This window comes from Pempheris klunzingeri, chromosome 6 (assembly GCF_042242105.1).
Source record: "Pempheris klunzingeri isolate RE-2024b chromosome 6, fPemKlu1.hap1, whole genome shotgun sequence".
Lineage (NCBI taxonomy): Eukaryota > Metazoa > Chordata > Actinopteri > Acropomatiformes > Pempheridae > Pempheris > Pempheris klunzingeri.
The window spans coordinates 9639312-9652934 of record NC_092017.1 but is presented as its reverse complement, the minus strand read 5'-3'; the positions used below and the strand labels follow the sequence as shown (position 1 = coordinate 9652934).

General features: G+C 41.8%; 2 protein-coding genes across 3 annotated transcripts; both read left to right on the top strand.

Annotated features, from left to right (window-relative positions):
• The first annotated feature begins 905 nt into the window (after positions 1–905).
• On the top strand, positions 906–4972 carry LOC139202348 (ras-related protein Rab-11B-like). Its single transcript, XM_070831798.1, has 5 exons — positions 906–1023; positions 1973–2168; positions 2258–2451; positions 2668–2748; positions 2843–4972. Exons 1-5 carry the CDS (start codon positions 984–986, stop codon positions 2986–2988), a joined length of 657 nt encoding a protein of 218 aa, XP_070687899.1. The 5' UTR covers positions 906–983; the 3' UTR covers positions 2989–4972.
• A 3033-nt stretch (positions 4973–8005) lies between these two features.
• Positions 8006–10016, top strand: marchf2 (membrane-associated ring finger (C3HC4) 2). 2 transcript variants are annotated; one of them, XM_070832468.1, is made up of 4 exons: positions 8006–8219; positions 8380–8575; positions 8868–9077; positions 9227–10016. In XM_070832468.1, the coding sequence occupies exons 1-4, from the start codon at positions 8038–8040 to the stop codon at positions 9383–9385; spliced, it is 747 nt and encodes a 248-aa protein (XP_070688569.1). In that variant the 5' UTR covers positions 8006–8037; the 3' UTR covers positions 9386–10016. The 2 variants fall into 2 exon arrangements, with proteins under 2 accessions (XP_070688569.1, XP_070688568.1); XM_070832467.1 differs by having other exon boundaries at positions 8380–8584.
• The last annotated feature ends 3607 nt before the right edge of the window (positions 10017–13623 follow it).

Genomic DNA, 13623 nt, shown 5'->3' with positions numbered 1-13623 from the left:
TAGATTTTGAAAATTTGTGCCTGGATTCACCTGCCCAGCGACATCACTGTCAGGCCTGCCAGTGGGACAGACATCTGAAAATGTGGCTGGGGGAGATGGGGAAAGTCCAATGACTTGAGGTCATTCTGAGCCCTTCAAAGATAAAGTTACTTAGACCAGTAGAGACTAAACTCTGCCAAAGAAAACAGTCACAGATTAGACAACCAGCGCGCCAGAATAGGAATCACAAATCCTACTATTTGTGTATTGAACAATATTATTCAAAGTCTAGGTTACCTACCAATGACAATCTACTAATGTCTGTGCCCACCAAGAAAGAATGAGGTGACAGTGAAATACAGTGGAGTACAAATAGACTACTAATATATTTTCTAGTGCATAACCAGCTTTATTAACAGTGGGCTAACTGTATATTTAGGACCACTTAATACACAGCATTGCATATTCCATCCATCTTTAATCAGTGCCACTCATCTCTATTGCTTATTTCCACATAGGCCCTTTGTTAGATTATGTGGTTGGCTGCAGATTATCTGCTTTTTTCCAAATAGTTTTATTCTGAGCAGGAAAATGTTTACATACCCCTGAGTAAAATAAAAAAAAGCAATTTAAGCCGTTAGAATAAATGTTCGGAGTGTAATTGTTTCCTAACTTTAGACAACATTGTGAAGCTGTGTGTAGTGGATATTGCTCAATCCACATGGAGACACAGGGCGTCAAAGTTTGGAGAACAAAGGGTGTAATGTATTGCCGTGTGCTCTGCAGTGCATGATGATTGGTCAGCATTTTCAAAGAAGGCAGCTGATTGGTCAGTGCATGTGTCAGTCAAGGCGTTCGCGTTTCCAATTGGTCGAAAACGACGTTCGTTAGCTCACGTGCACAATCTCTTGCATGAAGGTGGTGCGAACTAGCTGCCGGTGGGAAGGGTTGTTGTTGTTTGTGGACAAGGTACTTAAATAAAGTACAAAAACTAGTCTTCTAAAATGGGAACCCGAGATGATGAATACGACTACTTGTTCAAAGGTAATTTCCTCTGTAAAGCCGGAAGAGTGACAGCGTGTTCGTCCTCTTTGTAAAAGTTCGACCAGAGCAGCACGAACTGAGGAAGTCAACTAAGCCAGCCTTAATGCTAAAGTTAGCGCTGCTAGTAGCTAAGTGGTAATCGAGCAAACCCTGTAATTACTATTATCAACTAATCTAGTTGTGTGCAGTGCTACAACACTTTGGTCTTTAGTTGTATAGACCTCCACCGTGGGAACCAATCGGCGAGCCCACGGGTGGCAGCTAACGGTAGTGACTTAGCAGGCTAACGTCAGGTAACAAGTAAGCTAGCTTGCTAACACGGTAGCTACTTGGCCTCCTGTAACTCAATCACCTGAGACGACATGAAGTTCCCCTGAAACTGCAAGCTACTCAATAGTGGGCATCTGTCGTCCAAGTCGGAATGTTAATTTATATAAAATTGGTTCACTTTACGAGGTATTTAAAGCTAAAGCTACTTAGCTAACTTGTTGACATCGTCAAACACCGAGCAGCACTGCTGCTGACACATTACTCTGTGCAGCTCCTGATCACATTATCAGCTGGCCTCTACTTAACGCCTTATGCAGTACGACACAATTTAAATGTGTAAGAGTATGGTAACATACCGATAGACATGTTCTGTTCACCTTCAATCAGTATTTTATCACAGCATAGATAGATAATGTGTTAATGCGTTCAGGAAATTGACGATACATAAATCACAAGACTAAAGAGATAAGCATACTAAGGTGGTAAGTAGGGAGTTAAATGTTGTGAAAGCCATAAACAATAAACCGAAATAAAAGTCTGAGAATAGAAACTGAGCTATAAACTGACTTAGTACCATGTAACAAGGATAGAGGGACAGGATGCTTGGCTCCAGCATGATTTCACAGCACTTAGCTTCTACTGTTTGTGAGTTACTCATGCTGTGTGTGTTTTGTTGCAGTCGTACTAATAGGAGACTCTGGCGTGGGGAAGAGTAACCTGCTGTCCCGTTTCACAAGAAATGAGTTCAACCTGGAGAGCAAGAGCACCATCGGGGTGGAGTTTGCCACCCGCAGCATCCAGGTGGACGGCAAGACGATAAAGGCTCAGATTTGGGACACGGCTGGACAGGAACGCTACAGAGCCATCACCTCAGCGTGAGTGTGTAAACCTTTGTATGCTGATGCTGCTGGAATTAAAACAGTAGAGTACAGTATTGAATTCGTCTGGTTTATGCTGTCACCAGGTATTACCGGGGGGCCGTCGGGGCTCTCCTAGTTTACGACATCGCCAAACACTTGACATACGAGAACGTTGAACGCTGGCTGAAGGAGCTGAGGGACCACGCTGACAACAACATCGTCATCATGCTGGTTGGAAACAAGAGCGACCTCCGCCACCTCAGGGCAGTGCCCACCGATGAGGCTCGAGCCTTCGCAGGTACATTTTTTAAGTGCTGCCACTGGGGAAACTGCATTGCATTTTAAATAGAATCATGTAATTAGAGTCGAGTAATTTACGTATGACAAATCTTCAGTTTAACCACCCAAGACCGCTTATTTGAAGATAATACTAGTTATTATCTAAGCCATCCCTTGTTAACGTCCATTTAAATGGCTTAAATGTGCAAAACTCACTTTTCCTCCTCATCCTCAGAGAAGAACACCCTCTCATTTATTGAAACCTCCGCCTTGGACTCCACCAATGTAGAAGAGGCCTTTAAGAACATTCTCACAGGTAGGAAAAGTGATAAACTATTTAGATATAACGTACAACTTACTGTGAATCTCTGAATAAAATTCTACTGAACAGTCACCGCTTTCTTTCACAGAAATCTACCGTATTGTATCTCAGAAGCAAATATCGGACAGATCAGGACACGATGAGTCTCCAGGCAACAATGTAGTGGACATAAGCCTCCCCCCGACCATGGACGGGCAGAGGGGCAGCAAACTCCCTTGCTGCCAAAGCCTGTGATGCTCCCATTTTCCTCTCTTGTTTGACTTTCTGTCAGTCTTTCCTCTCTTCACCTCTGGTTTACTTCACTTGTCATGCTGCTGTCATCATGACACCCTCATGGGTTCAGAAGTCTCTCACACCAAGACCTGTGCATTCGACATTCCTTTTCGCTGGTTTTTTCTGTTTTTTGTTTTTTCTCGGTTCGTTTGTCTTCTTCCTCTGATTTCAGAAGAGCCCGTGTCTAAAACAGCCTGGAGAGGGAGGAAGCGTTTGCTGTTATGAGGCTGATCTTCGTAAAGCTGTAGTAAACCACAATTTCTTTTGTGATCAACCAGCCTTTATGGTCCCATTGACCCGCTCCTGTTGAATGGATGGTGAGGGATCAGAAGGCCGGTGCATCAGAGCTTCAAATGGGTTCTACTCGCCTCCTTTTCTCAGCTTGACTGATACAGACGTTTGTCATGATCTGCTACAGAGGAATCCCAATTTCATGTCTGGTTGACCTGATTCTGCCTGTCATGCAGCAGGGGCGCAGAAGAGGAGATGAGAAGAAGGTACCACTGGAGTATTGATGTGCACTCTGTCTGGAGTTTCTATTTGCCTCTCTTAATTTTAATTTTCCTCTTTGAGCCCTGTGCCCACTGTGGCATGAAATTAGCATGAGCCAGGGACCAGACTGGCTGTGACTGACTCAATACGGGCAAGCGTGAAACAAATGAAATGTTTTTATTTGTGTGTGTGTGTGTGTGTGTGTGTGTTAATCTTAGTGCACAAAGATACCAAAGGATGCAATCGTTAACCGTTTTAGGATTTCTCATTAAAGCGCATTCAAGGCTGCTAAGATCGCATTTCATAGCTGTATTTGGCAAACCAATCGGGGGCTAATAATGCTGTATAGCTAAAGTAATGTTATAAATTGTGCTGTGTGACTTATTATTTGTGATATAATGGTATCAGCCTGGATCGAGCCTTGTGTTCCCCTCTCTTGTAGCAGGCTGTCTCCAAATGAAAATCTTCTTTGCACTTAATGTCCAATAATTTCAGTGGAACGAATCACCATATGTTTCAAAAATACAATTAACATCTTTATCAGGTAAAATTTTCCTGTTGGTTGAAAAGCAGAGAAATGCACGATATGTAGTGCTTTTTTTTGTCGTAAACACCATTTTCCTCCCATGTGATTAATCAATCTTCACTGTCATTTGAATGTGGTATCTGTTAAAGGGAAATGGATACAGATGGTTGTATAATTTGAATTGCTCTTCATTCAATGCTCCAGCCACACAAACAGTCGTTTGTTGGGAAAGTGAAACTGAAAATCAGAAATGCAAAGTGTTTATATGGTTGGCTGAAATATCCTTCTTTTTCACATGTTCGATTCGATAAATAATGCATCTCTCTCCAAAAGAATATGTAATGGCAGCAATGTAAACTTGTTTTGCTACTTTTGCATTACACAGAAAATACTGAAGCATAAATAAACCTAATCCACACGACCATATAGCAGACAGACTTATTTTTGGATACATAACTCATTCAGTGTACCCTGAATTTAATGTTGTTGTTCAGCAGCTTAGGTGTCAACTGACTAATGGTCATGGTGATAGTGGAAATTACAAAAATCTGACAGCCTCCATCTATGGCACCTGACACAGTCCAGTAGTTTGGTTAGATGCACTCACTTCATTCAAATATTGTCAATGTGAATTCCTTTTTGCCACCATTTGACATTATAAAAATATGTGAATCATTGGAAAACAAAATGTACATTGCTTGTCCAAATCACCATGGTAGACATGTCTGATAAGGGTGAATGAAAGAGCAACAGAAGCTTTATTAATCATAATTATGAGTCAGTATTCATCATGCGGGTAAAAGATCAGCCATTCTGACACTGTAAAGTAAAATGTATAGACATTGTCTGACCTATTTCTGCAGTGTAACGTAGTCTTATAAACTGTCAGACGCTGTCGTGAAAATCTCTGTATTTGTTTTCCATTTAAAACGCATCACATAAACCATAATAGTCGTGTTTATTTCTCCTGGCCGGGCTGCGCATGTGATGTGGTCCGTGAACGCCCCCCCCCCCTTCTCTCCATGACAAGCTGTTGTTATTTTCAGTCACACTTGAACTCGTCCGGGCTGTGTTTGTCCCCACAGCAGAGGCAGCCAGCTGATGATGAGCCTCAGGGGTGTATTTAAAGCCCCGGGAAAGCGGAAGTCTGGCCTGCTGTTGGTAGTCAGCTGAGGGCTGCTGGCTACTAGCACGGAGCTCAGCGGCTTAGCATTGGCTAACGTTAGCTAGTGGCGCTGCGCTGCACTTTGACCAATGCTGCTAATTCACACACCGCTACAGCTAAAAATGAGTCGAGGAGGATTATCATGGCGATAATGCCGACTGCTGCGAAATATCTGTAAGAAGAAGAGAGTGGGTGAGTAGAGCTTTTTAGCTTTATTTTATTTTATTAGAGCAGGGGAACGGCTAGCAGCTTTCTGTGGCTACTGACAGCTGGCAGCTAGCAAACAACACAGCTGTAACAGGCAGCAGCAGACCGTGTCTGTCTGCTGGACAGGGAGAATGGACGTGTTTGAATGGATAATGTCTAAGTTTGTCACTACAACACAGCTAATGTAGACCACCACGCAATGGTCGGGTGTTATGTTGACGCGACGCACAGCCTGCGCTCCAGACAATAGTCTGGACCAGAGCTACAACAGCTGGATGCAGTGATAACAGATGTGTTAGCTGCTGCTCACGGAAAATTCAAACCACCGAAGTTATTCAGCAAACCGAAGTACATTTCATAGCATAATGTGTCTACACTTATTGTCACACGTGTGTCTGTCACTTTTTAAAAATAAATATCAGTTTTTAATGACACGCATTCATGTTTCTCTCTATCTCACGTGAAAATGCTTTGGCCGGTTTTATGCCTGCGTTCACATCACCAGCTTTAAAACAGTAGCTTAATACATCTTGTTGTTGTTGTTGTCTTATTTTCGGGGCTACCTTTAATCTGGGGCAGGGATTGTGCCTCTTAATCATGGCCCCATGCTCTATCAGCAATAATAACAACATAATACTGTTTGCCATTGATTTGAATGGCTTAAGAGGCCACCTACCCAGGAACCTGTATATCATGAAGTTCAAGTTTGAGCTTTGCCAAGCATTACAGTCCTGGATAACTAGTGTCAATCCAAGTGTGAGCAAGTTTATATGACATTTGGGATTTGTTACAAACAGCTAGTGTAACATCACAGTTGTGAGGGCTGCATATTTAATGTAACAGACAAGATCACAGTGTTCACTGTTGTGATGTTAGATGAGTGTAGCTGAAAAGACAAATATTCTGTGAGGTCAAAGTATGATATAATAAGCAGTGATGTTACACTGATTAAATTGAAAGGTAATGGGCCAGGCGTTGGTATTTTTACATAGGTGTGAACAAAGATGGAACATTTCCTTGACAAGTGTAGGAATTATTGCAGGTCTGTTTTTGTGGATGGGATTAGACCTTACCAGGCATTTAAATAATCAGAGATATTTTTAAATTATTGTAGAGTGTAAATTATTGTATTCACTATGAGAAGATAGTATAAAGACACAAAATCACATAAATTAACACAAGAATTTCTGCACCACCTGCCTTGTTAAAAAACAACATGAGAACAGTGTGGTATGAATGAGCACATGCAGGCTCAGTAGTGTCCACTGTCTTGTCATATACAGTATGCTTTTGTATGTTATACACTTTACCTACACACATGTCGGACATATTTTTTGGTTTTAGATTGTCTAGTGTTGTCTACTGTATCTATTGTCTTCTCACAATGAAAACACTTCACTCAGAAATATCCATTTGTCACTGGTCTGTTACTGTACAGAATAATGATCGAAACAGCAAGACAAAATGCACTACAGGCTGTCCTCTTATCTTCAGCGTGGGGTTATCTGAGGGAAGCCAGCTGTTTATCTGTCCACTGCACGTCACACTCACTGCCGCTGACAATCACACTCGCTTTTATAATGGATTAGCAGCTGCTTTGGGCAAATTGGCCCACCTCCAAACTGATGGCTTTCTTGTAAATGACAGAATGTCTTTGAAGATAATCTTAGTTACTCCCGCATGGCAGGAAATTAGTGGTACATAAAGCACGCTTTCAGATTAGGTTTGTCCCAAAATAAAGAGCATATAGAACATACCATACATAACAAGATAGTATTGACAAAATCCTATTTTCACAATACTGTTGGTAATATGATTGTTGTTGCTTTCAGATGATATCTAATTTCACTCATCTTGAACAGTGAAACAGAATATTGTAACATTTAGTAGTAAGAGAGCCTCAGCGAGCAGGAGGACACTTGTGGAAGCATGTAAATATCATAAATATCAGCTTACTTCAGTTTCTGAGTGATATTTGTCCGTATTATGATTTTATTCTATTGTCTATTATATTGTTTTATTGTTTAGTGGTGAAGTTTTCAATAAGACACCATAGTGTAAAAACACTCATTTAATCATCTCTATTAGTATGTATAGTATGTACCAAAAGTAATTTATGTTGATTATCATTTTAGATGCATCAGTGTGTAGGATATACTGCTTTTTATACTGCTGGGTAGCTTTAGCTACAATAATGCATCAGAGGTTATTATGTTTCTTATCGATTATATTTTATCTCAATATTCTGAATCTGCAAAATAACTCGAGCTGTAAAATGATTTCAGTAAGAGGCACAATATATGGCTCTGAGGTGTAGTGGAGGAAAAGTAAAAGTAAAGTAGCATCAAATGGAAATACTCAACCCAGACCAAGTAGCTCAAAGCTCTACTTAAATACAGGATTTGAGTAAATGTGCTTCCTTTCACCCACCGATGATGTTTACATGAGAAGGACATTAGTTGACGTTCTGTTTCTCTTTATGTTTGTAGAAACTTGGCGTTCCAACCAGTGGAGAGCAAAGTCTGAGCTTCCTGCTCCCCAAGTTAACCTTTCGCCTCAGACCCTTTACACTGTCATCTCCACCCCCTCGTCCTACGGCCAGTGTCTGGCCACTGTAACCATGACGACAGGGGGTTGTTGCCACCTGCCCGGCTCTCTGTGTGACTGTGCGAGCAGCACTGGCCTGTGGAAGAATGTGGAGGAAGCAGGCGGTGACGGGTGCCAAGCGCTCTACGTCACCCAGGTCACAGCCATAGATGGACGACTGCTCGCCTCAGTGCTCAAACCTGTGGGCGCACAAAGGTACAACACACACACTTCATATTGTTGGGGAAGAAGTCCTGTAGGACGTTTTAAATCTACATGAGAAAAATATGCAGGACATGGACATCTGGAGGTCCTTTCTATATTCTGAGTAGGTCCGGAATTCACTTTGTCCTTTTTTAATGTAATTTTGTTCTAGTGATGGCCCCATCTGCCGTATTTGCCACGAAGGAGGCAACAGTGAAGGTCTCCTGTCTCCGTGCGACTGCACGGGCACCCTCGGCACGGTGCACAAGAGCTGCCTGGAGAAGTGGCTGTCGTCTTCTAACACCAGCTACTGTGAGCTCTGCCACACCGAGTTCAGCATCGAGCGCCGACCGAGGCCTCTCACAGAGGTAACAAAGGTCAATGCCCTTCGCCTTGTCTGCACCAATCTTTCTGTCTGTCTGCCACATGGTTGGGCTGCTGTTTGTGAATGCATATAAACATGTGTGAAGGAGAAGTAGCTTTTTTTTTTTTTTTTTTACATCTCATCTTTCTGCTTGCTTGCTCGCTTGTTATTATAGTGTCTCTTTTCTGTTCTCGATTGACGGAAGATCTCTCCTCTGCTTGTCCCTCTACCTCTCTTTCGCTTTTGCATGCCCTCCCTCTTCTCTTTTTGTCCGTCTCTTAATTCTTATCCCACAGTGGCTACGGGACCCCGGCCCTCGTAATGAGAAGAGGACGCTGTTCTGTGACATGGTGTGCTTCCTGTTCATCACGCCCCTAGCAGCCATTTCCGGCTGGCTGTGTCTGAGGGGCGCTCAGGACCATCTCCAGTTGGGCAGCTGGCTGCAGGCCATGGGCCTCATAGCCCTCACCATCGCCCTCTTCACCATCTATGTCCTGTGGACACTGGTAAGACTATAGTACTCTTGTAATGCACGTCTCGAGTTTTAAAATTGGCAGCTAATTTGCTTTCAACATGACTGATTTCCTACTTCCGTTTGCCTTGTCTCACCTTGTCTCACCTTGTCTCACCTTGTCTCACCTGGTTGTCTCTGCAGGTGTCCTTCCGTTACCACTGTCAGCTCTACTCTGAGTGGAGAAGAACAAATCAGAAAGTACGTCTGCTCATTCCTGAAGCCAAGGAGTCTAACTCTTCCCAGCATTCCTTGCTCTCCACCAAACTGATGAAGAAGTCTGCCAATGAGAGTATAGTATGAGACCAAATGGAGACGGTCGATGATAATGGTGTCTTTTATGTGCGGGGGCTGATTGTCGACGCATCAAGCCCGTCGGCTGGCCTTTAAACAAGCACTTATGGGCTCTTTTGGTTGCTTGTTTAAAAAACATTTCTTTGCCCCAATAGTACTTGATTCACGTCACTTATATTCAAATCTGTCCTTCTGTGGGTGCAGAAATGAGCACATTTAGATGGAGACTGTCCTCACACTGGGTGTTGACCAAGCTTATGCAAAGGCACTGAAGAATGGAAATGTGAGGAGACATTTACAGAGACACGGGAACAGACTCATCACCTCGGATATGACGATAACATTAGACAGCGGTGACGGGAGATTAATTAAGACGTGACCAAACTGACTTGTTTAGTGGACTGTGAAATGTTCTGATGATTGTTCTTAGTTTCAACAACCCGCCGACGGTCCAGGTGACTGCAGAGTGTTGCAGGTCCATCGGTTGTTGTGCTGCAGTGATGAAACTGCAAGATGCACGTCGTATCTGGGCATACATACGTAGGCCTTGTGTTGTCCGCACAACATTGCCCATTGAGGAGCTCGTTCAAGCAGTTATTGTGTGATCCATGTTAACCTATAAAGGAAAAATGCAAAGTTTAGACCTATCCAGATGCCACTATCCAGATGCCAGTAAGCTGTCTGGATGAAACTTTTAGTCTTAGCAAAGTCTACCAGACTTCTCTTCATTTAGTTTTCCTTTACATCTCAGCCAGAAATGGATAGCAGCACAGCATCAGCAAAGCCAGAGATTGTGCAATAAAACACTGTGGACACGGAGGTCTGCGGAGACGCCTACTACATGCACAGTTATGCATGCAAGCACTGTTATTTTTATTTTATTTTTTTTAAGAGTTAGTGTACTGTTAAGATTCTTTCACTTAAGACTGAACCGAGTTACTATTCCTACTGAAGTAGGGTTTAACAGTGTCCTCATAGAGGTTCTTGTATTAGCAGCACTTGTAGAGATCGATTTTAAAAAAAACTCAGTCAAAATGGCTTTTAGAGGAATATTTCCACAAGTATTGTTGGGTGGCTGATGCAGTGTACTAAAGCATCCTTCCAATGGCCCGCTAAAGTACTTAATTACCGCCATTGTTTTTTTAATCAATATATGTGTAGTTTCCACAGTCAGGTATGCAGAAACTTCCTGCAAGCATTAATCATGGTCAAACATCGGTTTCTCTGATCTGATGGAAGAGAATAACATCCTCAGTGTTGGTGCTTAGTGCTTCTGCCAGTCCCACATAAACTTTACCCACTTACATGGTGGGTACATTATGCAAGCACCACTAAGGCTTAATCTGACTTCAGCTTTCTTTTGTCTTTTCTTTGAAGGAAGATGCTCATGTGCTATTTTCAGAGTCAGTTTTACCGATGTCATCCTTTTTTAGGGTGCCAACTTGCCCCACGTCATGTTCCGATGTTCCTGATCAGGCTCGTTACCGGCTGTATTGGCTGTTATGGAGAGTAGAATGAGTTCCTGTCTCTCTCTTGTACATAGTTTGGTGCATTTTATAATCAAGTCACGCACAGTGGCTGCTAACTAACCAGTCAGAAGTCACAGCGTCTGCCTGGTGTCCAGATCATACCACGGTCCAGGTTTGAGCATCGCGGGGGGACGGTTTTAATTGCCACTTGAACTCACTGCGGTCTGTTCACGGGGAGAAAAGCCTGAGATGAAACAACACCTGTAGTACTGAGATCGACCGTTTTGTTTATTGTTAAAATGCAGTGGCTTTAACAGCACACCGCAGTTGTCTGTTTTTGGGGGTGATGCAGGTGTTCCTGCTATGGTTCAGTATTATTGTGAAGATCTTACTATTTGACTGTGTAATTCTGTGGGGTGCAATTTTAAAAAAAGAAGTCAGGTAACATTGAAAGCAACGAGGCAAGCTTAGAATTATCTAAAGCTGAACTGGTTGGTTTTTTATTAATTTTATGACCAAACTTGAGTTCCCAATTATTGGCTTTTGAAACTATTCAGCGGAATGACATGTCTATTTTTATTTAAGACTAATCATACTTTTGACCACCATACTTTGGTCATGGTTTGTTCTTCCTCTGTGCTTTTTTCTAGAGGTTTGAAGGCGTGAATCTGTTAGAGAGGCCTTCAGTATTGGTGCATTGTAAACACACGCAGTACATCGCAAACAGCTGGATGTTATGCACAGTGACGATATTAAAGCTTTTTTTTATTTAAAATACATTCATGTTCACTTTATCAGAATCAGACTTGAATAATATAGTCAGCCCCCTTTTCAGAGAGGATTGTGGTTGTTTTGGCTGTCCAATACTTAATGCTTTTTTTCCCTCCTGCACTTTGTGAATCTTCATGCTACAGAAACCTTGTGATTTGAAATGACATTACAAGTTTATTGGGTCCTTGGGCTTAGAGAGTGCATCTCAGTGGTGTTTAGTGGTAAACTGACACCCGCTATATGGTTGTTGGTGTAAAAGGAACCATGTTTTTTTTTTTTAATATTATCTGTTTGACTGGGTGGCATTACCTTTGACCAGAGGCTGTAAGAGTTTATTTCTTGTCCTTGCCTTTTTTCTACACTAACACTACACTTGGTACTGTCAGCTCTGGGTGGATTGCCCCACATACTGCCCCAGTTAATCGTTTGTTTGTGTTTTTAACACAGAACAAAGGATTATATCCTGCAGTACTGCTATGTACCCGGGGGGGCTCACAAGCTTATGACTCATTTGATCATCCATGTGTTGACTGTTTGTCATGAACAGGCTCACTGCTATTGGAGCACCAAGCTGAGGCGCAGTCATTCAACACTGCCCTTCCTACAAGAAGAGTTTGCAGAAGGTGTCCGAGTGGTGCAGCCCCTGACCAGTATCATAGTTTATTTCATAGTACTGGGAATGTGTACAAAGTTACCTACAAAGTATGCAACACTGTTTCACTTCTTTGGTTACCTGCCTAATCATGTCGGAGGTGTCAGAGCTACATGAAACAGATTTCATGTCTCCAAAGAGTTTTTAAGTGTTATTACACCGTAATGTTGAGGTGTGATGACTCTTCAACAGTCTAGAAAGGGATTTGAAATCATTTTCTACATTGTTTATTACACAAACATTCAGATGTTAATGTTTCTTATGTTTCTATGTTGTATAACATTTTTGTAATCTTTTAATGCTACATGTCTGTTTTGGAGGGCGGGAATGTTGATATGTATCATTTGTAATTTATGTTTCAGTTCTTCAGTATTCACATTTTTAATTACTACAATGTTAATGGTGTGCTGTGGAAAAAAAAGAAAGATGTCTTCACCAAAATTACTGGTTCTTGCAATCAGCCAAGAATTGTTTGCAAAGCAAATAAACCATGAGGATAAATTATGGGTGAACATTACTTCAGGTGACTTGTTTTCTTTAGATTGCTGTTTACAGATGATCCTCTAGTGCAGCGAGGAGGAGGAGCTGTCATTACTGCAAGTCTGTTTTTGACCACTGCTGTACGCAACCTTTAATCCTGATGGAAAAACAACCGCTTATGTCAAGTTTTGCTACTGTGGAGAGTCGCAGAATCTCCTCGTCCCATCCGCTGCTTTTGGAAAATGTAAGCAGCTTAGTTAGAAAAACACTGGTTTAAAAATATTCCATATGCTGCCTCAGTGAACAAACAGCCCGTCTCTGCTTCCCCAGGAAGAAACAAAAACACTAAGAACGTTTTCAGTGAGTGTTGCTCAGTGATCAAAATAAGTTATCTGCCTACCACCCTACCTGTCATACCCTCAGCTACGTACACTCTGATAAACCGCTGTGAACCTTTTGTTCCATATCATAACCATGAAAATGCCACTGAAATCATTTATGTTCCAGATCTAATGACTCATTCCTTTTTACCATCTTTTTTAACAAAGCTATGCAGACTTGGTGGATTTTAATTTTGTCAGCTTTGAACTACTTTTCTCTTTATGTACTACTGAGTAGTTTAATCTGATCCTATTTGATGGGTAAAATGTTAATCTGAAAAGTAACCATAGCTGTCAGCTACAATAACAAGTACAATATTTACCTCTGAAATGTTGTGTAGTAGAAATATAAAATACCATAAAATGGATGTTTAAGTACCTAAAAATTGTACTCAGGTACAATACAATTATATCTTTTAGATACTTTCCAGATCTTTTCTTACCACCAAATCAGAGAAAACTGAATTTCAGTAAGAATGTGTAAATACAACGGTC

Excerpts from the sequence above, each read along its gene's own strand:
- LOC139202348 (XM_070831798.1), top strand. The coding sequence starts at position 984 with ATGGGAACCCGAGATGATGAATACGACTACTTGTTCAAAG. Across the intron at positions 2,169-2,257 it reads TACAGAGCCATCACCTCAGC|GTATTACCGGGGGGCCGTCG; the intron begins GTGAGTGTGTAA and ends TGCTGTCACCAG. Across the intron at positions 2,749-2,842 it reads CTTTAAGAACATTCTCACAG|AAATCTACCGTATTGTATCT; the intron begins GTAGGAAAAGTG and ends TTTCTTTCACAG.
- marchf2 (XM_070832467.1), top strand. The coding sequence starts at position 8,038 with ATGACGACAGGGGGTTGTTGCCACCTGCCCGGCTCTCTGTGTGACTGT. Across the intron at positions 8,220-8,379 it reads AAACCTGTGGGCGCACAAAG|TGATGGCCCCATCTGCCGTA; the intron begins GTACAACACACA and ends ATTTTGTTCTAG. Across the intron at positions 9,078-9,226 it reads TCTATGTCCTGTGGACACTG|GTGTCCTTCCGTTACCACTG; the intron begins GTAAGACTATAG and ends TTGTCTCTGCAG.